Genomic DNA, 25851 nt, shown 5'->3' with positions numbered 1-25851 from the left:
ATTCGATGTTCCAAACATATTACTCGCCATATGTGAGGCTGTCTACGAGAACCCGTCGGATGTTACGCAGACTCATTGTTGGGGGAAAAAGCAATAATATTTTTCGTGGAAATTGTGATTTTGGTTGTTTTGGATACTTTAAAACCATTTTCATTATTGTAATTAGCTAGCATGCTCAATGTGAAAGCGCTAGATCAAACTTCCCTGAGAGAGAGTCGCAGCCGATTTGGCCCACTCAAGACAACATGCTACAAATCAACGAAGTTTGGCTGGTGTAGACACAGAATAATTAGCTAGCTAGTAATGTAGTGAGATAAAGTTGTCATTCACAATTAAATATTTTTATTTTTACACCGGAGCCAACGTTCATAAAAAGGGTCACTTTCTTCTGATGTTGATTGATCAGTGTCTAGGCCCATTGATCAGTGTCTAGGCCCATTGATCAGTGTCTAGGCCCATTGATCAGTGTCTAGGCCCATTGATCAGTGTCTAGGCCCATTGATCAGTATCTAGGCCTATCAGCTGTGGGTAGGCCAATCAGTTGGTCATAATGACATGAAAAGTGAACACAATATATTAACAGTATTGCAGTAATTTCAGCAGTTCAGAACGATCTAGATTTTAGGTAGCAACGCAACTGATATCCTATTCTAAAAACCTGCTGTCATAATCTGTCATTTTGAACCCTGGCCACTCCCCTCACAGATGGAAAAGCACCAATCCACTGCTTTTAATCTTTGAGGGGGTGTGCCCGAGTGCTCAGGGGATTGGGCTCCTGTCATCGTAACCCACCCAGTCTTTTTCTAGTTGAAGCTGACTTCTCAGATAGCCATGTTGTTAGTTGTCTGATTTAGCTAGCTAGTTGTCATTACTTTGAACTGACAAGTATTCTCTGGGATTACCGCTAATCAAGGATTATTTTACGATCGTCTGTCACCTCATCACGGATGGAGAGATGAGAGCATCATTCAATGAGGAGCCAGAAAGGTATATTAAGCTAATTAGCTAGCTAGTTAAGTACACCACAAATGGCATGTACATGCTCAAATGCATCTGCGGAGGCTGCTTCTATTGGTCGAAACGCCGCATCGCAGAACACAAGGCTGCTATTAGAAATCAAAACACAAGACCATCGAAGCCAACCACGGCTCACCTTCCTCCCTGCGCTTCGTAAACCATAGAACACGTTTCACCAAGAGGAGGTGACATCGTACGTAAACTAAAACAAAGAGAAGGCATTCCTTCCCCAGATCTGTGCCTCGACACAATCCTGTCTCGGAGCTCTACGGACAATTCCTTCGACCTCGTGGCTTGGTTATTGCTCTGACATGCACTGTCAACTGTGGGACATTATATAGACAGGTGTGTGCCTTTCCAAATCATGTCCAATCAAGTTGTAGAAACATCTCAAGGATGATCAATGGAAACAGGATGCACCTGAGCTCAATTTCAAGTCTCAAAGCAAAGGGTCTGAATTTTTTATATATTTTTTTAACCTTTATTTAACTAGGCAAGTCAGTTAAGAACAAAATTCTTATTTAAAAACCCGTTTACGCTTTGTCATTATTTGGGGTATTTATTGTGTGCAGATTGATGAGAATATATATTTATTTAATCCAGTTTAGAATAAGGCTGTAACATAACAAAAAGTTGAAAGTCAAGGGGTCTGAATACTTTCCGTAAGGCACTGTATATCTTGACATGGGCTATCGATTAACCAGACGCTCTTTAATATTGGTATTATTTGCCATTCTTCTTCTCGTCCATTGTTGTGTCATAATGGGCCACTGGGCCAGATCTTGGTGAGAGTGAAATGTCTGGCTTCGTCTCTTTCTCCCCAAGACCCAACCTCAAAACAATCACTTCTTCCTCTCTGACAAAACAGAGTTCAACCCGATATTTGTATTTGAGGTTTGCTCCAACATGGAGACGGACAGGAGGTCGTGTTCCTAATTCAACCGTTTTGCCTATTTAGTTGTATTCAGAACTTGTCAAATTATACCTTGATCCAAGTTGGCTAAACTTGAAGTCTAAATATTAGCTGGCTGCTCACTAGCAGGTGGGCTTGTTCTTGAGAGATTGTTTATGAGACCGGTGTTCATTTACTACATTAGTAAATGTGCATCATGCATGGTTCTGGTTACATTTAAACAAAAATATCATTATTATAGAAGACCTGAAAGCCAGATCAGGGATTATTGCAACAAAAAAAAGCATGTACAACTAGTTTGATAAAATATTTAAATTATTAGAGTGTGTTATGTTTATGGAAGGCATATATTTATCCTTAGGTATAATTTACCAAGACCTGAATTCATTAGATTATTGCTGACTGTTTTAAATGCAGTGTATTTGACAACTAATTGTACAAAGCTTATTTCGAGAAAATATTTTTTTAAAGTTGTTCAAAAATGAAGCTGAGTTCTAGTCCATATGGCCCAGTCCAATCCCATCCTGTACAACAGATGGCAGTGAGCTATGAGTTCTAGTCCATATGGCCCAGTCCTATCCCATCCTGTCCAACAGATGGCAGTGAGCTATGAGTTCTAGTCCATATGGCCCAGTCCTATCCCATCCTGTACAACAGATGGCAGTGAGCTATGAGTTCTAGTCCATATGGCCCAGTCCTATCCCATCCTGTACAACGGATGGCAGTGAGCTATGAGTTCTAGTCCAAATGGCCCAGTCCTATCCCATCCTGTACAACGGATGGCAGTGAGCTATGAGTTCTAGTCCATATGGCCCAGTCCTATCCCATCCTGTACAACAGATGGCAGTGATCTAAAATAAACACATCTTTTGTTATATGCTCTAACTCATTTCTAACTTAAATCCTTTTTAATTTTTTTGTTGTTGTTGCTAAGCCCATCACACAGTGCAGTACCTAGATTTGATCAACTATCAGGCCTTCACTACCTGCCTCTCCTTTGTTTTTAGTATTGTTCAAGGTAGGCTATAGCCACTGTTGTTATAATGACAGTCCTATTGAAGACACGCTGCTATAGCTAACGGTGGCCTAAATGTTACACTGTCACCAGGTATTCCATCATCCGTGTAACACACAAAACAAATTAGCTAGCTAACAAGTGAATGTTGATTCATTGAGAGGGAGGGAGGGAGAGAGAAGGTCAGTTTGAAGAGTAACAGAACCCCTTTGTGTGTGTGTGTGCGTGTGCGTGTGTGCGCGTGTGTGTGTGCGCGTTTTAAAACATTTGGGTCTCCATGACAATACATTTTTTATGTGGACCTCAATAAATACGAGTGATAAAGCACTAAAATATGTTTTTCTCCCTCAGGGTTAGATGGTGAAGGGAACGGGCAGGCTCACGGATCTGGTGCCCAGCTCTGGATCCAAGATGGTGGCCGTCACCACGGAGCTAAAAGGTAGGAATAATGTCCTAGTAGTTTGTGTGTGTTAGAGATCTATTTGCATTTGTTTGACAGAGAGAGAGAGAGTCAAATTCATTCATATCAACATGAACTAAATCCTCCCCTCCCACTACCAGCCGGGCTTTCAACAACACCAGGCCGCGGTCAACACTACTACTATTTTAAATGTATCGTGTTGTAGTGTAGTCAAGACCAAGTCCTTCTCTTCTCTCATGACATCCAGTTTTCTATATTGCCAAATCAAAACAAATCTTTCATGTTTTTAATTTTAAGGATGTTGTTGTTGACAGTTCATCATCTCACTAAAATGTATTATTTAGGCTCTGTGTATTATATTATATGTATTATAATGTATTATATGGTTCTGTTATTTTACAATATAATCTTTAGTTCTAGTAATGATTATTTAAATCAATTCCAACAGTTACCTGTTTTAATAATAATACATCTACTCTCTTCGGGAAACAAATCACGCTGTTTCCTCTCATTGGAATTAGAAAACAATGTAACACATCTTTGCGGTTTTATCCGTTTTATCCTTTTTGGTTTGGGTCAACTTCTAAAAGTTCATAACTCGGATTCTGATAAATAAATCTCAAGCGATTAAAAAATATAAAAAAAGAATCTGGATTTGAGAGTTTGTAGTTTTCAGAACTATATAAAAAATAATAATTGACGTCAATTTCACGCTGTGAAGGGTTTCCCTAGGCCCGCCACGTGTGTCTGCTGCAGAAGAACAAGAGAGCCATGATTAAAGTGAGTTTTGATCAGTCCTGGGGAAAAAAGTGCTGAAAACAAATTGGCTCACTATTTAAAAAGAAGATGGAGGACAAGCTATGAAGGGAAAATACTGGAGTTTTGGTGCAGGTACAGCTGACTAGCGCAAAAATAATATTGCGATATGTTCAAAAATATTGTAATACAGTGCATTCGGAAAGTATTCAGACCCCTTGACTTTTTCCACATTGTTACGTTACAGCCTTATTCTAAAATGTATTAAATCATTTTTTCCCCTCATCAATTTACACACAATACCCCATAATGACAAAGGAAAACGTTTTTTTTATATATAAAAAAAAGTTAAATGTTTTATTACACATGGCGTGGCTGTGTGCTTAGAGTCGTTGTCCTGTTGGAAGGTGAACCTTCACCCCAGTCTGAGATCCTGAGCGCTCTGGAGCAGGTTTTCAATCAAGGATCTCTCTGTACTTTGCTCAGCTCATCTTTCCCTCGATCCTGACTAGTCTCCCAGTCCCTGCCACTGAAAAACATCCCCACAGCATGATGCTGCCACCTCCATGCTTCACCGTAGGGATGGTGCCAGGTTTCCTCCAGATGTGACGCTTTGCATTCAGGCCAAATAGTTCAATCTTGGTTTCATCAGACAAGATAATCTTCTTTCTCATGGTCTGAGAGTCCTTTAGGTGCCTTTTGGCAAACTCCAAGAGTGGCTTCCATCTGGCCACTCTACCATAAAGGCCTAACTGATGGAGTGCTGCAGAAATGCTTGTCCTTCTGGAAGGTTCTCCCATCTCCACAGAGGAACTCTGGAGCTCTGTCAGAGTGACCATCAGGTTCTTGGTCACCTCCCTGACCAAGGTCCTTCCCCCCCGATTGCTCAGTTTGGCAGGGCGGCCAGCTCTAGGAAGAGTCTTGGTGGTTCCAAACTTCTTCCATTTAAGAATGATTAAGACCACTGTGTTCTTGGGGACCTTCAATGCTGCAGAAAGGTTTTGGTACCCCTCCCCAGATCTGTGCCTCAACACAATCCTGTCTCGGAGCTCTACAGACAATTCCTTCGACCTCATGGCTTGGTTTTTGCTCTGACATGCACTGTCAACTGTGGGACCTTATATAGACGGTTGTGGGCCTTTCCAAATCATGTCCAATCAATTGAATTTACCACAGGTGGACTCCAATCAAGTTGTAGAAACATCTGAAGGATGATCAATGGAAACAGGATGCACCTGAGCTCAATTTCAAGTCTCATAGCAAAGGGTCTGAATACTTATGTAAATAAGGTATCTGTTTTTAGAAACTCATCCAAAAAAGAAACGTCCCTTTTTCAGGACCCCGTCTTTCAAAGATAATTCGTAGAAATCCAAATAACTTCACAGATCTTCGTTGTAAAGGGTTTAAACAATGTTTCCCATGCTTGTTCAATGAACCATAAACAATTAATGCACATGCACCTGTGGAACGGTCGTTAAGACATTAACAGCTTACAGACGGTATTTTGCTGAAAATAAACGCAGTTGACAGTGAGGATGTTTCGTTTTTGGCTGAGCTAATTTCATAAATTTGCTAAACTTACTAAAAACCTGTTTTCGCTTTGTCATTAGGGGGTATTGTGATGTCATTAGGTGGTATTGTGATGTCATTAGGGGGTATTGTGATGTCATTAGGGGGTATTGTGATGTCATTAGGGGGTATTGTGATGTCATTAGGGGGTATTGTGATGTCATTAGGGGGTATTGTGATGTCATTAGGGGGTATTGTGATGTCATTATGTGGTATTGTGTGTAGACTGATGAGGAAAAACATGTAATTAATCATTTTAGAATAAGGTTGTAACGTATCAAAATGTGGAAAAAGGGAAGGGGTCTGAATACTTTCCTAATGCACTGTATAGTCAAATCATATTCGATATGTAGCTGTATGCATTTTTCCCCCATCACTACTATACATACCGCGTTGTGTCCGAAGAACTCACAGTAGCAGCAGTCACAGTACTTTCCATCCTTCTGGTTGTTTGAGGAAGCACAGGAGCTCCTCTCAGAACTCGAGTCCTCGTCCTCTCCCTCCTCCAGCTCCGAAGGGGGGTGACACAACCCCCCCGCCCCGTTAGACAGCTTATGTCCTTTACACGCCTGGTCCCTGGAGCATGGACACGGGATGCAGAGAACAGATAGTGCAGTCAGATGTAGAGAAAGACAGAAACCATGCTTAGTGAAGTGACTTTTAGAAGAATTCAGCAGTGATGACAGGTAGAACCACGACCATGTCTTATCACTAGATTCTAGAGCAGTGATGACAGGTAAAACCACGACCATGTCTTATCACTAGATTCTAGAGCAGTGATGACAGGTAGAACCGTGTCTTATCACTAGATTCTAGAGCAGTGATGACAGGTAGAACCACGACCGTGTCTTATCACTACATTCTAGAGCAGTGATGACAGGTAGAACCACGACCGTGTCTTATCACTACATTCTAGAGCAGTGATGACAGGTTGAACCACGACCATGTCTTATCACTAGATTCTAGAGCAGTGATGACAGGTAGAACCATGTCTTATCACTACATTCTAGAGGAGGCCATCTGAAACAATGTGTGTTCCAGAATCTCATGCAAATCATTTAGAGTCCTCGCATGTTAGCGTGAAATGTTGCTGAAATGTACAACTTAATTTAATAAAATGTCACTGCATTAGGGCAATACACCCCAAACAAACACATCTTAGAGTTTGACATTTAGTCAGTGGTTATCAATTGAACCAGATAAATAGTTTGGACATCACTACCGTAGAGAAACATCACTACCGTAGAAACATCACTACCGTAGAAACATCACTACCGTAGAAACATCACTACCGTAGAAACATCACTACCGTAGAAACATCACATTATGTATGGAACACTACTGTAGAAACATCACTACCGTAGAAACATCACATTATGTATGGAACATCACTACTGTAGAAACATCACTACCGTAGAAACATCACATTATGTATGGAACATCACTACTGTAGAAACATCACTACCGTAGAAACATCACATTATGTATGGAACATCACTACTGTAGAAACATCACTACCGTAGAAACATCACATTATGTATGGAACATCACTACCGTAGAAACATCACTACTGTAGAAACATCACATTATGTATGGAGCATCACTACTGTAGAAACATCACACTATCTATGGAACATCACTACTGTAGAAACATCACTACCGTAGAAACATCACATTATGTATGGAACATCACTACCGTAGAAACATCACATTATGTATGGAACATCACTACTGTAGAAACATCACTACTGTAGAAACACCACACTATGTATGGAACATCACTACTGTAGAAACATCACTACTGTAGAAACATCACATTATGTATGGAACATCCCTACTGTAGAAACATCACACGATGTATGAAACATCACACTATGTATGGAACATCACTACTGTAGAAACATCAATATGTATGGAACATCACAATATGTATGGAACATCACTACTGTAGAAACACCACAATATGTATGGAACATCACTACTGTAGAAACACCACACTATGTATGGAACATCACACTATGTATGGAACATCACACTATGTATGGAACATCACTACTGTAGAAACATCACACTATGTATGGAACATCACTACTGTAGAAACATCAAACTATGTATGGAACAACACTACCGTAGAAACATCACTACTGTAGAAACATCACAACTGTAGAAACATCACACTATCTATGGAACAACACTACCGTAGAAACATCACTACTGTAGAAACATCACAATATGTATGGAACATCACTACTGTAGAAACATCACACTATCTATGGAACATCACTACCGTAGAAACATCACAATATGTATGGAACATCACACTATGTATGGAACATCACACTATGTATGGAACATCACTACTGTAGAAACATCACTACTGTAGAAACATCACTACTGTAGAAACATCACTACTGTAGAAACATCACTACTGTAGAAACATCACACTATGTATGGAACATCACTACCGTAGTTGGAAGTTGAAAGTGACAACCAGAACCTGTCTCATCACTAGATAGTATCTATCACTACATTGAACCTACAGTGGCATGAAAAAGTATGTGAACCCCTTGGATTTAGTAACTGGTTGATCCTCCTTTGGCAGCAATAACCTTCAAAACAAATGTTTTCTGTAGTTGAGGATCAGACCTGCACAACGGTCAGGAGGAATTTTGGACCATTCCTCTTTAAAAAACTGTTTCAGTTCAGCAATATTCTTGGGATGTCTGGTGTGAACTGCTCGAGGTCACAGCATCTCAATCAGGTTGAGGTCAGGACTCTGACACTCCAGAAGGTGTATTTTCTTCTGTTGAAGCCATTCTGTTGTTGATTTATTTTGTTTTGGGTCGTTGTCCTGTTGCATCACCCAACTTCTGTTGCGCTTCAATTGGCGGACAGATAGCCTAACATTCTCCTGCAAAATGTCTTGATAATCTTGGGAATTCATTTTCCCGTTGATGATAGCAAGCTGTCCAGGTCCTGAGGCAGCAAAGCAGATCCAAACCATGATGCTCCCTCCACCATACTTTACAGTAGGGATAGGGAGTGCAGTAGGGAGTGCTGTGCCTTTTCTTCTCCACACAGTGTTGTGTGTTCCTTCCAAACAACTCAACTGTAGCTTCATCTGTCCACAGAATATTTTGCCAGTAGCGCTGTGGAACATCCAGGTTCTCTTTTGCGGATTTCAGACGTGCAACAATGTTTTTTTTGGACAGCAGTGCCTTCTTCCGTGGTGTCCTCCCATGAACACCATTCTTGTTTAGTGTTTTACGTATCTTAGACTCGTCAACAGAGATGTTAGCATGTTCCAGATATTTCTGTACGTCTTTAGCTGACACTCTAGGATTCTTCTTAACCTCGTTGAGCATTCTGCGCTGTGCTCTTGCAGTCATCTTTGCAGGACGGCCACTCCTAGGGAGAGTAGCAACAGTGCTGAACTTTCTCCATTTATAGACTATTTGTCTTACCGTCGTGGACTGATGAACATCAAGGCTTTTAGAGATACTTTTGTAACCCTTTCCAGCTTTATGCAAGTCAACCATTCTTAATCTTAGGTCTTCTGAGATCTCTTTTGTTCGAAGCATGGTTCACATCAGACAATGCTTCTTGTGAATAGGGCAGGGCAGCTCCAACCAACATCTCCAATCTCGTCTCATTGATTGGACTCCAGGTCAGCTGACTCCTGACTCCAATGAGCTTTTGGAGAAGTCATTAGCCTAGGGGTTCACATACTTTTCCCAACCTACACTGTGAATGTTTAAATGATGTATTCAATATAGACAAGAAAAATACACTAATTTGTGTGTTATTAGTTTAAGCAGACTGTGTTTGTCTATTGTTGTGACTTAGATGAAGATCAGATCACATTTGATGACCAATTTATGCAGAAGTCCAGGTAATTCCAAAGGGTTCATAGACTTTTTCTTGCCACTGTACATTGTTCTTCTCCATCTAATTCCTGTGAAACTAATCTACCAAACTACCAACCTGCATGCTCCAGCGGTCAGGTGTTGCCCAGCGGTCAGGTGTTGCCCAGCGGTCAGATGTTGCCCAGCGGTCAGGTGTTGCCCAGCGGTCAGGTGTTGCCCAGCGGTCAGGTGTTGCCCAGCGGTCAGGTGGTGTCCCACGTTGGAAGAGGGCAGTGCCCCTCCACTGTGGCCGTTGCATGGGTGGTTACAGCCCATCAGGGAGGGGCCCAGTTTGCTGTGCTGACCATTTACAGGAGGAATGTGTGAGTTCTTACATGCCAAGGGCTTATGGAGGGCCCCTGTTGGGCAGTCAGGGCCACCCAGGGCCCCCAGCTTGGCCCCTGCCGCGGGGACGTGGAGGTTTGGTACCAGCGGGGAGAAGGGAGCGTGAGCAGCTAGACCGGGAGAGGAGGAGGATGTGACATGGCCGTGCTGCTGCCCTCCGGAGCTCTGCTTGAGGGGCAGGAGAGAGGAATGCTGAGAGGAGGAGGAGGAGAGGCCAGTGGGGCTGTTGGGGGGGACAGACAGGTCTGAGTGTTGGTGGTGGTCGCTGGGGTGGAATGCTTCGCCTGGAGGAGAGACAAAAGTGTTGAGTGGTAAGATTGGACAAACATAGTTGTGATTCCCGATGGATACAGATGTCTGCTTCTCTCTAGATTAATAATCTATGGGCCATATCTCTGCTTCTCTCTAGATTATTAATATATGGGCCATATCTCTGCTTCTCTCTAGAGGTGTAATCTATGGGCCATATCTCTGCTTCTCTCTAGAGGTGTAATCTATGGGCCATATCTCTGCTTCTCTCTAGAGGTGTAATCTATGGGCCATATCTCTGCTTCTCTCTAGATTAATAATCTATGGGCCATATCTCTGCTTCTCTCTAGAGGTGTAATCTATGGGCCATATCTCTGCTTCTGTATAGAGGTGTAATCTATGGGCCATATCTCTGCTTCTCTCTAGATTAATAATCTATGGGCCATATCTCTGCTTCTCTCTAGATTAATAATCTATGGGCCATATCTCTGCTTCTCTCTAGATTAATAATCTATGGGCCATATCTCTGCTTCTCTCTAGATGAATAATCTATGGGCCATATCTCTGCTTCTCTCTAGAGGTGTAATCTATGGGCCATATCTCTGCTTCTCTCTAGAGGTGTAATCTATGGGCAATATCTCTGCTTCTCTCTAGAGGTGTAATCTATGGGCCATATCTCTGCTTCTCTCTAGATTAATAATCTATGGGCCATATCTCTGCTTCTCTCTAGAGGTGTAATCTATGGGCCATATCTCTGCTTCTCTCTAGATGAATAATCTATGGGCCATATCTCTGCTTCTCTCTAGAGGTGTAATCTATGGGCCATATCTCTGCTTCTCTCTAGATTAATAATCTATGGGCCATATCTCTGCTTCTCTCTAGAGGTGTAATCTATGGGCCATATCTCTGCTTCTCTCTAGATTAATAATCTATGGGCCATATCTCTGCTTCTCTCTAGAGGTGTAATCGATGGGCCATATCTCTGCTTCTCTCTAGAGGTGTAATCTATGGGCCATATCTCTGCTTCTCTCTAGAGGTGTAATCTATGGGCCATATCTCTGCTTCTCTCTAGAGGTGTAATCTATGGGCCATATCTCTGCTTCTCTCTAGAGGTGTAATCTATGGGCCATATATCTGCTTCTCTCTAGATTAATAATCTATGGGCCATATCTCTGCTTCTCTCTAGAGGTATAATCTATGGGCCATATCTCTGCTTCTCTCTAGGTTAATAATCTATGGGCCATATCTCTGCTTCTCTCTAGATTAATAATCAATGCGCTATTGTCAACAGGACACGTGAACAGTAATTCAGGTTAGATGCCGGTATGTCTTGAATTCTCTGTGTCCTAAAAAGGTTGAGAGAAAAAGAGAGATCTCACCAGGCGGAGTTGGTCGTCGGCACATGGTCTTGAAGTGCTTTGGGGTGGTCTTACAGAGGTCCCCGGAGGTAGAGAGCGGGTTCCCGGGGGACGAACCACTGGAATTCTGGGAAGGGTGACTGTAGGGGCACACTTTGGCTCCAGGCGTTTTAGCAGATTTCCCAGGAGCCTCGTGAGAGACTCGCTTCTCGTGACACGCTGGTCCCCCTGTTCCTATTGGACCAGAGGAGGAGGGAGGGATAACGAAAAGGAGGAGAGAAGGAAGAAGGTCTTACTCAGAGGAGTAACAGGTTGTGTTTCTGTAGTCAGTAGTTAGCTACACACTGAAGTACAGTTCCCTCCATTTTTGTCAGTGTAAATGTTACAAATTTGTTAAAGTAAAATAAATGAAAACACGCCAAATAATGAAATGTCTAAATTAGTTTGCATCTGTTTACGACTTAACCTTGAGAGATCTGAGCAGAGAGAGAGAGAGAGAGAGAGAGAGAGGTGTGGGGTCAAGGTGTGTTTTACCTTGCTGTGCGTGCGAGGCAGTGCTGTGGTTACAGTGGATCCCTCCGTTGCTGTGAGCCGAGTTCCAGAGACCAGAAAGTTTGTGGGCTGAGAGGAAGGAAGACGGGTCCCAGTCTACGGAGCTCTGCTCTGGGTAACCTTCACCACAACTCTGAGCCTTACACGACGACGAGTGGGACAACGGAACCTGGGGGGAGGAGAGAGAGAGATGATGCTAGTTCAGGACATGGTTGATTAGGTACAGCCTTTTCCCCCCCCACTAAGATTTGATGCTGTAGCTAGAGCAGAAATGAAGGAAGACAATGCTATTGATTTACATTAACTGGAGCTGTCTGACTGGTACCTGGGAGAGGAGGAGACAGGAGAAACAGATGTTAGTTCAGGGTCAAAACACTGCACTACTTTCAACCAGGAGGCCTGGTCAAAACACTGCACTACTTTCAACCAGGAGGCCTGGTCAAAACACTGCACTACTTTTAACCAGGAGGCCTGTAGGGCTGGTCAAAACACTGCACCACTTTTAACCAGGAGGCCTGGTCAAAACACTGCACCACTTTTAACCAGGAGGCCTGGTCAAAACACTGCACCACTTTTAACCAGGAGGCCTGGTCAAAACACTGCACTACTTTTAACCAGGAGGCCTGGTCAAAACACTGCACTACTTTTAACCAGGAGGCCTGGTCAAAACACTGCACTACTTTTAACCAGGAGGCCTGGTCAAAACACTGCACTACTTTTAACCAGGAGGCCTGGTCAAAACACTGCACCACTTTTAACCAGGAGGCCTGGTCAAAACACTGCACTACTTTTAACCAGGAGGCCTGGTCAAAACACTGCACTACTTTTAACCAGGAGGCCTGGTCAAAACACTGCACTACTTTTAACCAGGAGGCCTGGTCACATGACTTTTAACCAGGAGGCCTGTCAAAACACTGCACTACTTTCAACCAGGAGGCCTGTAGGGCTGGTCAAAACACTGCACTACTTTCAACCAGGAGGCCTGGTCAAAACACTGCACTACTTTTAACCAGGAGGCCTGTAGGGCTGGTCAAAACACTGCACTACTTTTAACCAGGAGGCCTGTAGGGCTGGTCAAAACACTGCACTACTTTCAACCAGGAGGCCTGGTCAAAACACTGCACTACTTTTAACCAGGAGGCCTGTAGGGCTGGTCAAAAAACTGCACTACTTTTAACCAGGAGGCCTGTAGGGCTGGTCAAAAAACTGCACTACTTTTAACCAGGAGGCCTGTAGGGCTGGTCAAAACACTGCACTACTTTTAACCAGGAGGCCTGGTCAAAACACTGCACTACTTTTAACCAGGAGGCCTGGTCAAAACACTGCACTACTTTTAACCAGGAGGCCTGGTCAAAACACTGCACTACTTTTAACCAGGAGGCCTGGTCAAAACACTGCACTACTTTCAACCAGGAGGCCTGTAGGGCTGGTCAAAACACTGCACTACTTTCAACCAGGAGGCCTGGTCAAAACACTGCACTACTTTTAACCAGGAGGCCTGTAGGGCTGGTCAAAACACTGCACTACTTTTAACCAGGAGGCCTGTAGGGCTGGTCAAAACACTGCACTACTTTCAACCAGGAGGCCTGGTCAAAACACTGCACTACTTTTAACCAGGAGGCCTGTAGGGCTGGTCAAAAAACTGCACTACTTTTAACCAGGAGGCCTGTAGGGCTGGTCAAAACACTGCACTACTTTTAACCAGGAGGCCTAATCAAAACACTGCACTACGGCAAACTCAGCTCCATCATTCATTGAATCAGATGGCTCGTTCGTCACAAAACCCACTGATATTGTCAAATACTTTAATGATTTTTTTTTATTGGCAAGATTAGCAAACGTAGACATGACATGCCAGCAACAAACACTGACACTACACATCCAGGTATATCTGAACAAATTATGAAAGACAAGAATTGTAATTTTGAATTTCAGTAAAGTGAGTGTGGAAGAGGTGAAAAAATGTATGGTTGTCAATCAACAATGACAAGCCACCGGAGTCTGACAACTTGGATGGGAAATGACTGAGGATAATAGCGGACGATATTACCACTGCTATTTGCCATATCTTCAGTCTAAGCCTACTAGAAAGTGTGTGCCCTCAGGCCTGGAGGGAAGCTAAAGTCATTCTGCTACCTAAGAATAGTAAAGCCCCCTTTACTGGCTCAAACAGCCGACCAATCAGCCTGTTACCAACCCTTAGTAGACTTCTGGAAGAAATGGTGTTTGCCCAGATACAATGCTATTTTACAGTAAACAAATAGACAACAGAATTTCAGCATGCTAATAGGGAAGGACACTCAACAAGCACAGCACTTACACAAATGACTGATGATTGGCTGAGAGAAATTGATGATAAAAAGATTGTGGGAGCTGTTTTGTTAGACTTCAGTACGGCGTTTGACATTATCGATCGTAGTCTGCTGCTGGAAAAACGTGTGTTGTGGCTTTACACCCCCTGCTATATTGTGTTATGGCTTTACACCCCCTGCTATAATGTGTTGTGGCTTTACACCCCCTGCTATATTGTGTTGTGGCTTTACACCCCCTGCTATAATGTGTTGTGGCTTTACACCCCCTGCTATAATGTGTTGTGGCTTTACACCCCCTGCTATATTGTGTTGTGGCTTTACACCCCCTGCTATATTGTGTTGTGGCTTTACACCCCCTGCTATAATGTGTTGTGGCTTTACACCCCCTGCTATAATGTGTTGTGGCTTTACACCCCCTGCTATATTGTGTTATGGCTTTACACCCCCTGCTATAATGTGTTGTGGCTTTACACCCCCTGCTATAATGTGTTGTGGCTTTACACCCCCTGCTATATTGTGTTATGGCTTTACACCCCCTGCTATATTGTGTTGTGGCTTTACACCCCCTGCTATATTGTGTTGTGGCTTTACACCCCCTGCTATATTGTGTTGTGGCTTTACACCCCCTGCTATATTGTGTTGTGGCTTTACACCCCCTGCTATAATGTGGATAAAGAGTTACCTGTCTAACAGAACACAGAGGGTGTTCTTTAACCTTTATTTAAACTAGGAAAGTCAGTTAAGAACACATTCTTATTTATATTGACGGCTTACCGGGGAACAGTGGGTTTAACTGCCTTGTTCAGGGGCAAAACGACAGATTTTTACCTTGTCAGCTCGGGGATTCAATCCAGCAACCTTTTGGTTACTGGCCCAATGCTCTAACCACTAGGCTACCTGCTGCCTCTACACTCTAACCACTAGGCTACCTGCCGCCTCTACACTCTAACCACTAGGCTACCTGCCACCTCTACACTCTAACCACTAGGCTACCTGCCACCTCTACACTCTAACCACTAGGCTACCTGCCGCCTCTACACTCTAACCACTAGGCTACCTGCCACCTCTACACTCTAACCACTAGGCTACCTGCCACCTCTACACTCTAACCACTAGGCTACCTGCCACCTCTACACTCTAACCACTAGGCTACCTGCCACCTCTACACTCTAACCACTAGGCCAGGTAGAATCAGGAATTCCCCAGGGCAGCTGTCTAGTCCCCTTACTTTTTTCAATCTTTACTAATGACATGCCACTGGCTTTGAGTGAAGCCAGTGTGTCTATGTATGAGGATGACAACACTATACACGTCAGCTACTACAGCGACTGAAATGACTGCAACACTCAACAAAGAGCTGCAGTTAGTTTCAAGTGGGTGGCAAGGAATAAGTTAGCCCTAAATATTTCAGAAACTAAAAGCGTTGTATTTGGGACAAATCATTCACTAAACCCTAAATCTCAACTAAACCTTGTATTAAATAATGTGGAAATGGAGCAAGTTGAGATGACTAAACTGCTTAGAGTAACCCTGGATTGTAAACTGTCATGGTCAAAACATATTGATTCAACAGTAGCTAAGATGGGGAGAAGTCTGTCCATAATAAAGCACTGCTCTGCCTTCTTAACAACACTATCAACAAGGCAGGTCCTACAGGCCCTAGTTTCTACCTTCTTAACAACACTATCAACAAGGCAGGTCCTACAGGCCCTAGTTTCTACCTTCTTAACAACACTATCAACAAGGCAGGTCCTACAGGCCCTAGTTTCTACCTTCTTAACAACACGATCAACAAGGCAGGTCCTACAGGCCCTAGTTTCTACCTTCTTAACAACACTATCAACAAGGCAGGTCCTACAGGCCCTAGTTTCTACCTTCTTAACAACACTATCAACAAGGCAGGTCCTACAGGCCTTAGTTTCTACCTTCTTAACAACACGATCAACAAGGCAGGTCCTACAGGCCCTAGTTTCTACCTTCTTAACAACACTATCAACAAGGCAGGTCCTACAGGCCCTAGTTTCTACCTTCTTAACAACACGATCAACAAGGCAGGTCCTACAGGCCCTAGTTTCTACCTTCTTAACAACACTATCAACAAGGCAGGTCCTACAGGCCCTAGTTTCTACCTTCTTAACAGCACTATCAACAAGGCAGGTCCTACAGGCCCTAGTTTCTACCTTCTTAACAGCACTATCAACAAGGCAGGTCCTACAGGCCCTAGTTTCTACCTTCTTAACAGCACTATCAACAAGGCAGGTCCTACAGGCCCTAGTTTCTACCTTCTTAACAACACTATCAACAAGGCAGGTCCTACAGGCCCTAGTTTCTACCTTCTTAACAGCACTATCAACAAGGCAGGTCCTACAGACCCTAGTTTCTACCTTCTTAACAGCACTATCAACAAGGCAGGTCCTACAGACCCTAGTTTTGTCACCTGACCACACATACTGTTCAGTCGTGTGGTCAGGTGCCACAAAAAGGGACCTCGGGAAACTACAATTGTCTCAGAACAGGGCAGCGTGGCTGGCCCTTGGATGTACACAGAGAGCTAACATTAATAATATGCATCTAAATCTCTCATGGCTCAAAGTGGAGGAGAGATTGACTTCATCACTACTTGTTTTTGTAAGAGGTGTTGACAAGCTGAATGTACTGAGCTGTCTTGTTTTTAAACTACTAGCACACAGCTCAGACACCCGTCCCTACCCCACAAGACATGCCACCAGAGGTTTCTTCACTGTCCCCAAGTCCAGAATAGACTATGGGAGGCACACAGTACTACATAGAGCCATGACTACATGGAACTCTATTCCACATCAGGTAACTGATGCAGCAGAATAATCAGATTTAAAAAGCAGGTAAAAATATACCTTATGGAACAGTGTGGACTGTGAAGAGACACACACACAGGTACAGGATAAGACACACACTAAATACACATGGATTTTGTATTTTAGATGTGTGACAGCAGAGTAGTGGCCTGAGTGAACACACTTAATGTGTTGTGAAAAGTGCTATGACATTTGTCATGTAATATATGAAATTGTATATAAGTGAAATAGATGTTGCTGGACCCCAGGAAGAGTAGCTGCTGCCTTGGCAGGAACTAATGGGGATCCATAATAAACCGTCAGGAAGAGTAGCTGCTGCCTTGGCAGGAACTAATGGGGATCCATAATAAACCCCAGGAAGAGTAGCTGCTGCCTTGACAGGAACTAATGGGGATCCATAATAAACCATCAGGAAGAGTAGCTGCTGCCTTGGCAGGAACTAATGGGGATCCATAATAAACCCCAGGAAGAGTAGCTGCTGCCTTGACAGGAACTAATGGGGATCCATAATAAACCGTCAGGAAGAGTAGCTGCTGCCTTGGCAGGAACTAATGGGGATCCATAATAAACCGTCAGGAAAAGTAGCTGCTGCCTTGGCAGGAACTAATGGGGATCCATAATAAACCGCCAGGAAGAGTAGCTGCTGCCTTGGCAGGAACTAATGGGGATCCATAATAAACCCCAGGAAGAGTAGCTGCTGCCTTGGCAGGAACTAATGGGGATCCATAATAAACCCCAGGAAGAGTAGCTGCTGCCTTGGCAGGAACTAATGGGGATCCATAATAAACCGTCAGGAAGAGTAGCTGCTGCCTTGACAGGAACTAATGGGGATCCATAATAAACCGCCAGGAAGAGTAGCTGCTGCCTTGGCAGGAACTAATGGGGATCCATAATAAACCGCCAGGAAGAGTAGCTGCTGCCTTGGCAGGAACTAATGGGGATCCATAATAAACCCCAGGAAGAGTAGCTGCTGCCTTGACAGGAACTAATGGGGATCCATAATAAACCCCAGGAAGAGTAGCTGCTGCCTTGACAGGAACTAATGGGGATCCATAATAAACCGCCAGGAAGAGTAGCTGCTGCCTTGGCAGGAACTAATGGGGATCCATAATAAACCGTCAGGAAGAGTAGCTGCTGCCTTGGCAGGAACTAATGGGGATCCATAATAAACCGCCAGGAAGAGTAGCTGCTGCCTTGGCAGGAACTAATGGGGATCCATAATAAACCCCAGGAAGAGTAGCTGCTGCCTTGGCAGGAACTAATGGGGATCCATAATAAACCCCAGGAAGAGTAGCTGCTGCCTTGGCAGGAACTAATGGGGATCCATAATAAACCCCAGGAAGAGTAGCTGCTGCCTTGGCAGGAACTAATGGGGATCCATAATAAACCCCAGGAAGAGTAGCTGCTGCCTTGGCAGGAACTAATGGGGATCCATAATAAACCCCAGGAAGAGTAGCTGCTGCCTTGGCAGGAACTAATGGGGATCCATAATAAACCCCAGGAAGAGTAGCTGCTGTCTTGGCAGGAACTAATGGGGATCCATAATAAACCCCAGGAAGAGTAGCTGCTGCCTTGGCAGGAACTAATGGGGATCCATAATAAACCCCAGGAAGAGTAGCTGCTGCCTTGGCAGGAACTAATGGGAGTCTAGTTTTACCAGAACACATTGTGTTTTACAGCAAAGACCTGAGTAAGAGGATAGAGGAGTTGAAGAAGCACTTGAGCAGTCTCCTGGATGTGTGTTGCATTTAAATAGGGACAGGAGAGAAGACATTAGTTCAGGGTGAGAGGCGGGGCCCTGAGTTTCTCCTGACCTCACCAGGAGGGTGGAAGCTAAAACTAGGTACCATTTGTCCTGGTCATTTACATGACCTTGCCTAGGCCATACAATAGACTAGCATCCCGTCTAGGCTAGGGGTGTACTTGTACATCAAGCTGCCTCACACTACAGAAACAGTAGATGGACTCCTGCCCTATGGGCCGTTCTGGTTCACTGTACAGAAACAGGAGATGGACTCCTGCCCTATGGGCCGTTCTGGTTCACTGTACAGAAACAGGAGATAGACTCCTGCCCTATGGGCCGTTCTGGTTCACTGTACAGAAACAGGAGATGGACTCCTGCCCTATGGGCCGTTCTGGTTCACTGTACAGAAACAGGAGATGGACTCCTGACTAGACAAAAATCCATATTGTGATAAATTGCCTGAATGAACAATGAATAGAACAATACGTTTATAACATGAATAATGTGCTCCACCGTTTAACATGAATAATGTGCTCCACAGTTTAACATGAATAATGTGCTCCACCATTTCACATGAATAATGTGCTCCACCATTTAACATGAATAATATGCTCCACCATTTAACATGAATAACGTGCTCCACCGTTTAACATGAATAATGTGCTCCACCATTTAACATGAATAATGTGCTCCACCATTTAACATGAATAATGTGCTCCACAGTTTAACATGGATAATGTGCTCCACAGTTTAACATGGATAATGTGCTCCACCATTTAACATGAATAATATGCTCCACCATTTAACATGAATAATGTGCTCCACCGTTTAACATGAATAATGTGCTCCACCATTTAACATGAATAATGTGCTCCACCATTTAACATGAATAATGTGCTCCACAGTTTAACATGGATAATGTGCTCCACCATTTAACATGGATAATGTGCTCCACCATTTAACATGGATAATGTGCTCCACCATTTAACATGAATAATGTGCTCCACAGTTTAACATGAATAATGTGCTACACAGTTTAACATGAATAATGTGCTACACAGTTGTTTTTATTCTCCTTTAAACCACTACTACTAGTTTAATGGTTGAAGCCATTAATTGTCCCATGAACAATCACACGTATTATCAAACTTATTTCATTTCATTTGTCTAGTATAGAGCTACTTATCGTAATGAACGAGATCAGCAAAATGCCTGTGATAAGTGGTTGGTCGGTGTCGATCATTGTAGGTTTATTATCCCAGCTCTACACCAACCTCATTGGTCTGTCTGGCTCTTATAAGACTAGTTACACTACATGACCAAAAGTATGTGGACACCTGCTCGTTTAACATCTCATTAGAAAATCATGGGCATTAATATGGAGTTGGTCTCCCCCTCTTTGCTGCTATAACAGCCTCCACTCTTCTGGGAAGGCTTTCCACTAGATGTTGGAACATTGCTGTGGGGACTTGCTACCATTCAGCCACAAGAGCATTATAGTGAGGTCGGGCAACTGATGTTGGGGGCGATTAGGCCTGGCTCGCAGTCGGCGTTCCAATTCATCCCAAAGCTTTCGATGGGGTTGAGGTCAGGGCTCTGTGTAGGCCAATCAAGTTCTTACACACCAATCTCGACAAACCATTTCTGTATGAACCTCGCTTTGTGCACGGGGGCATTGTCATGGTGAAACAGGAAAGGGCCTTCCCCCAATTGGTGAAGAGTGATTCTTCACTCCAGAGAACCCGTTTCAACTGCTCCAGAGTCCAATGGCGGCGAGCTTTACACCACTCCAGCTGACGCTTGGCATTGCACATGGTGATCTTAGGCTTGTGTGTGGCTGCTCGGCCATGGAAACCCATTTCATGAAGCTCCCGACGAACAGTTCTTGTGCTGACGTTGCTTCCAGAGGCAGTTTGGAACTCGGTAGTGAGTGTTGCAACCCTTCAGCACTTGTGCATTTAATTTAAATATGTAAAGTGTTTATGTAAAAACGCCTCTAAGACAGAAAGTATATTTTTCTCAAGAATCCACACGAATAAGACTACCTCTGCTTGTGAAGGGAGAAGGCCAAGTCTGACAGAGAACAAACAGCTTCCGAAGAGACAGGATTCTCAGTATGTGGTATTCATTTAGCCATGCAGAATGGAGCACTGTAACACCACAAACAGCCACAGGATAGCAGTACTGACTGTATCCATCCACAGTTGGAGAATGGCGCAGGTTTCATCATCACCAAATCCTGTGCCTTTCAGCTTCTTGGTGGATGACGTGACCAGACATACCCCCCCTTCTTTTTGTTTATTTATTTTTTTAGACCTTGAGAAAACAGCCCAGAGCTAGCAAGCTGTAACACGGGTTTTCATGTAACTGTAAATAGTGCTAATGGTTGGCTAGCTTGAGGTGCATGCATGGTCTTGTCATATTCAGCAGTGCAGGCGTCTCTTGGGCACTCAGTCTCTCCTCCTCCTCTCCCTCCCCCTCTTACCGGTGCAGGTGTCTCCTGGGCACTCAGTCTCTCCTCCTCACCTACGTTCTCTCCTCTCCTCTCACTCCCCTACCTCTTCCACCCCCCTACTTTCCTCCACCCTCTTACCAGTGCGGGCATCTCCTGGACAGTCCGCCTCTCCCCTACCTCCTCCTCCCTACCTCCTCCTCCTCTCCATCCCCCTCTTACCGGTGCAGGCGTTTCCTGTGCGCTCCGTCTCTCCTCCTCCTCGACGCTCTTCCGGCAGCTCTGGCAGATCCAGAGCGGCACCTCTCCCAGTAGAGACTGGCTCAACGAAGGCACGGTGTCGGACAGCTTCCGGCCCGGCACCTCTCGGAGCAGGGCCTGGGACAGGGCTGGGACAGCGTCAGCTAGCTTCGCCCCGTGGCCCCCAGGCAGACCGTTGGCAGAGCTCGCCCCCCAGTCCTTAAACTCACGGTGACACAGGAGGCAGCAGGTGTGCATTGGCTGGGGGAGAGCGACAGAGAGGTGAGCCAGTGATATTAGGAATGCAGCGGAGAGACAGAGGTCAATCATCTAGGTGAAGGACAGGTGGAAGAGGGGAGGAGAGGAGAAGAGCGGAGGATGGGGAGGAGAAGAGGATGGGGAGGAGAAGAGAGGAGGATGGAGGAGGGATGGAAGAGGGGAGGAAGAGGGTAGGATGGTTGGAGGAGAGCAGAGAGGAGGATGTTTTAGGTCAAGATCAGGGGTGGAGGAGAGGATGGGATCTGAGGAGATGTGGATGTTAGTGAGATGGACATGGAGCATAATAAAGTTGTCCCCTGGACACTGATCTAAGGTCAAGTTTTTAACACAGAGATTAGAAATTTCACGAGTAAGAACTGACCATGTTGACAATGATCACAACAATATTTGTATTGCAAAGAGGAAGTAGAAGTTGACCATGGCGCCAGCTTGGCACATGCAGTGGTTTCTTAGAACAAACAGTGGTTAGAATGTAGTGATTGATTTCATGTGTCCCATGTCCACACTAGCTAGTGGTCTGCTGGTACAGTAAGCTTTGTTGACCGCAAATACCGCATACACCTACAAGGGCGTCCATGTAATGTTTAGGTAAAAACTTCGACGCATACATATGACACTTGAGATGTGCAGAGAAAGTGTAAACTTAACTAAAAGCAAGCCATGCATGGTTCTAGTCAAAACGTTAACACTATTTACAGGTAAAGTTACTCAGATGACTACCTCTGGGATGTAGTTTGTTAGTCAACTAGCTAGCACGTGTAGTTACAGTACCGGTGCACAGTATATAGTGTACTAGCTGCCAAGTGTGATTACATGTCAGCAAACTTTCAATACCACCGTGAGTTAGGAGCTAACAAGCTAGATACAATTTTAACCGCAACATTTTACGACTTATCCGTGGCAAGCGCGCAACAATGTCAATCTTGCGACTGACACTAACTAACGTTACTACCAGAAAATGCAGACTGGATGTCGTTAGCTAGCTAGCCTAGTTGGCTAAAACTAATGTGAATGTGTATTTATTGATGGCTTGTACAATTTACAACGCTGGCTAAGTTTTAATTATTTATTAAGCTAGTGGAGCTAGCTATTACTCCGCCCCGATCAGATTGTAAATGAACAAAAAAATACAACCCCGGAGCACTAGTTAGTTATGCAACTTAGCTAGCTAGAATCCCCAATCAACCATCCAAACACCGAAGGAATTAACGTTAGCAGAAATACAGGATGTCCCTAAATGATTGGTAGGTTAGCTAACCTTTTAGCTAGCCCACTAGTTATTTATGCGGCTAGCTAACGTTACCTGATTCGCCCTGGCCGCCAGTCTATCCAGCCCTGCATCTCCGCCACCACCGCCAGCTGTATCTCCGGGAGAGACGGGGCTCTTCGATATGCTCTGTTGTCCGGGCACTAGCTCCTTGCTCCCGACTCCTTGCTGTTTGCTCTTCTTCCTCGCCATCACGCAGGTGTCGGATATATCCTTTAGCCAAGGTTGCACTAGTTTAGAGGTGTTTAAAAGCACGGTTTCGATTATTCTAGTATCACAAATGCTCACTATCTTCTCCAGTCAAGACAACAGTCAATATGGCGGAGCGCTGCCACACTCGGGAGTTCATAGGTCAAAGATAGTACTGGCAAAATGGCTTCACTCTGATGAAGCTAAGCAGTCGCCATGTTGAGTGAGGGCAACCGTTCCAGGTAAATCACACAATATAACGTTTTGTACAAAATCTCTGGTTTACAGGCCACAAATTGGTGCATTTCACATTTTGGATTTATTGGCATAATTCATATTTCCACCTGAACTATTATATAATGATAATAGTCTATCAATGACTGGCTACCACACCATTCAACGTCGTGTTATTACACACAACGTTATATTATTACACACGTTATGTTATTACACACAACGTTATGTTATTACACACATCGTTATGTTATTACACACAGCGTTATGTTATTACACACAACGTTATGTTATTACACACAACGTTATGTTATTACACACAGCGTTATGTTATTACACACAGCTTTATGTTATTACACACAGCGTTATGTTATTACACACAGCGTTATGTTATTACACACAACGTTATGTTATTACACACAGCTTTATGTTATTACACACAGCGTTATGTTATTACACACAGCGTTATGTTATTACACACAACGTCATGTTATTACACACAGTGTCATGTTATTACACACAGCTTTATGTTATTACACACAGCGTTATGTTATTACACACAACGTCATGTTATTACACACAACGTCATGTTATTACACACAGCTTTATGTTATTACACACAGCGTTATGTTATTACACACAACGTTATGTTATTACACACAACGTTATATTATTACACACAACGTTATGTTATTACACACAGCGTTATGTTATTACACACAGCGTTATGTTATTACACACAACGTCATGTTATTACACACACCGTTATGTTATTACACACAACGTTATGTTATTACACACAGCTTTATGTTATTACACACAGCGTTATGTTATTACACACAACGTCATGTTATTACACACAGCTTTATGTTATTACACACACCGTCATGTTATTACACACAGCGTTATGTTATTACACACAACGTCATGTTATTACACACAGTGTCATGTTATTACACACAACGTTATATTATTACACACAACGTCATGTTATTACACACAGTGTCATGTTATTACACACAACGTTATATTATTACACACAACGTTATATTATTACACACAGCTTTATGTTATTACACACAGCGTTATGTTATTACACACAACGTCATGTTATTACACACAGCGTTATGTTATTACACACAACGTCATGTTATTACACACAGCTTTATGTTATTACACACAGCGTTATGTTATTACACACAACGTTATATTATTACACACAACGTCATGTTATTACACACAACGTTATATTATTACACACAACGTCATGTTATTACACACAACGTTATATTATTACACACAACGTTATATTATTACACACGTTATGTTATTACACACAACGTTATGTTATTACACACAGCGTTATGTTATTACACACAGCGTTATGTTATTACACATTGTTATGTTATTACACACAGCGTCATGTTATTACACACAGCGTCATGTTATTACACACAGCGTTATGTTATTACACACAGCGTCATGTTATTACACACAACGTCATGTTATTACACACAGCGTCATGTTATTACACACATCGTTATGTTATTACACACAACGTCATGTTATTACACACAGCGTCATGTTATTACACACAACGTCATGTTATTACACACGTATTATATGTCAAAGAGCTCTAAATGGTGTCTAAGATCTAAATGTAAACAAATAAATAACATCATGCAGATTGATGCAGCCATTTGCACATGCTGTTCAATATTCCATATTACAGTGTAATCTTGTGAAATGTTCAAACCATAGAGTTGGGACCATGTCTATGTTCCCTAAGCTCTATGTTCCCTGGACCTTATGTTCCCTGGGCCCTATGTTCCTTGGGCCCTATGTTCCCTGGGCCCTATGTTCCCTGGACCCTATGTTCCCTGGACCCTATGTTCCCTGGACCTTATGTTCCCTGGACCCTATGTTCCCTGGGCCCTATGTTCCCTGGGCCCTATGTTCCCTGGGCCCTATGTTCCCTGGGCCCTATGTTCCCTGGACCCTATGTTCCCTGGGCCCTATGTTCCCTGGGCCCTATGTTCCCTGGACCTTATGTTCCCTGGGCCCTATGTTCCCTGGACCCTATGTTCCCTGGACCCTATGTTCCCTGGACCCTATGTTCCCTGGGCCCTATGTTCCCTGGGCCCTATGTTCCCTGGACCCTATGTTCCCTGGACCCTATGTTCCCTGGACCCTATGTTCC

At 43.7% G+C, this 25851-nt stretch overlaps 1 protein-coding gene across 1 annotated transcript in view; it reads right to left on the bottom strand.

Moving 5' to 3' along the window:
- LOC139581840 (protein FAM193B-like) overlaps positions 1–23555 on the bottom strand; it is a 43446-nt gene extending 19891 nt beyond the window's left edge. The window contains exons 1-6 of the mRNA XM_071412061.1: positions 23265–23555; positions 21665–21943; positions 12083–12269; positions 11570–11782; positions 9676–10225; positions 6081–6267 (exon numbers count right to left, since the gene is read on the bottom strand). Coding sequence (XP_071268162.1) covers positions 6081–6267; positions 9676–10225; positions 11570–11782; positions 12083–12269; positions 21665–21943; positions 23265–23420 — 1572 coding nt within the window. The 5' untranslated portion in view covers positions 23421–23555. The remainder of the gene's footprint in view (positions 1–6080; positions 6268–9675; positions 10226–11569; positions 11783–12082; positions 12270–21664; positions 21944–23264) is intronic.
- Between the last annotated feature and the right edge of the window lie 2296 nt (positions 23556–25851).

This window comes from Salvelinus alpinus, chromosome 7 (assembly GCF_045679555.1).
Source record: "Salvelinus alpinus chromosome 7, SLU_Salpinus.1, whole genome shotgun sequence".
Taxonomy (NCBI): Eukaryota; Metazoa; Chordata; class Actinopteri; order Salmoniformes; family Salmonidae; genus Salvelinus; species Salvelinus alpinus.
The sequence above is the reverse complement of the archived record's forward strand: the minus strand, read 5'-3'. Positions and strand labels throughout refer to the sequence as shown.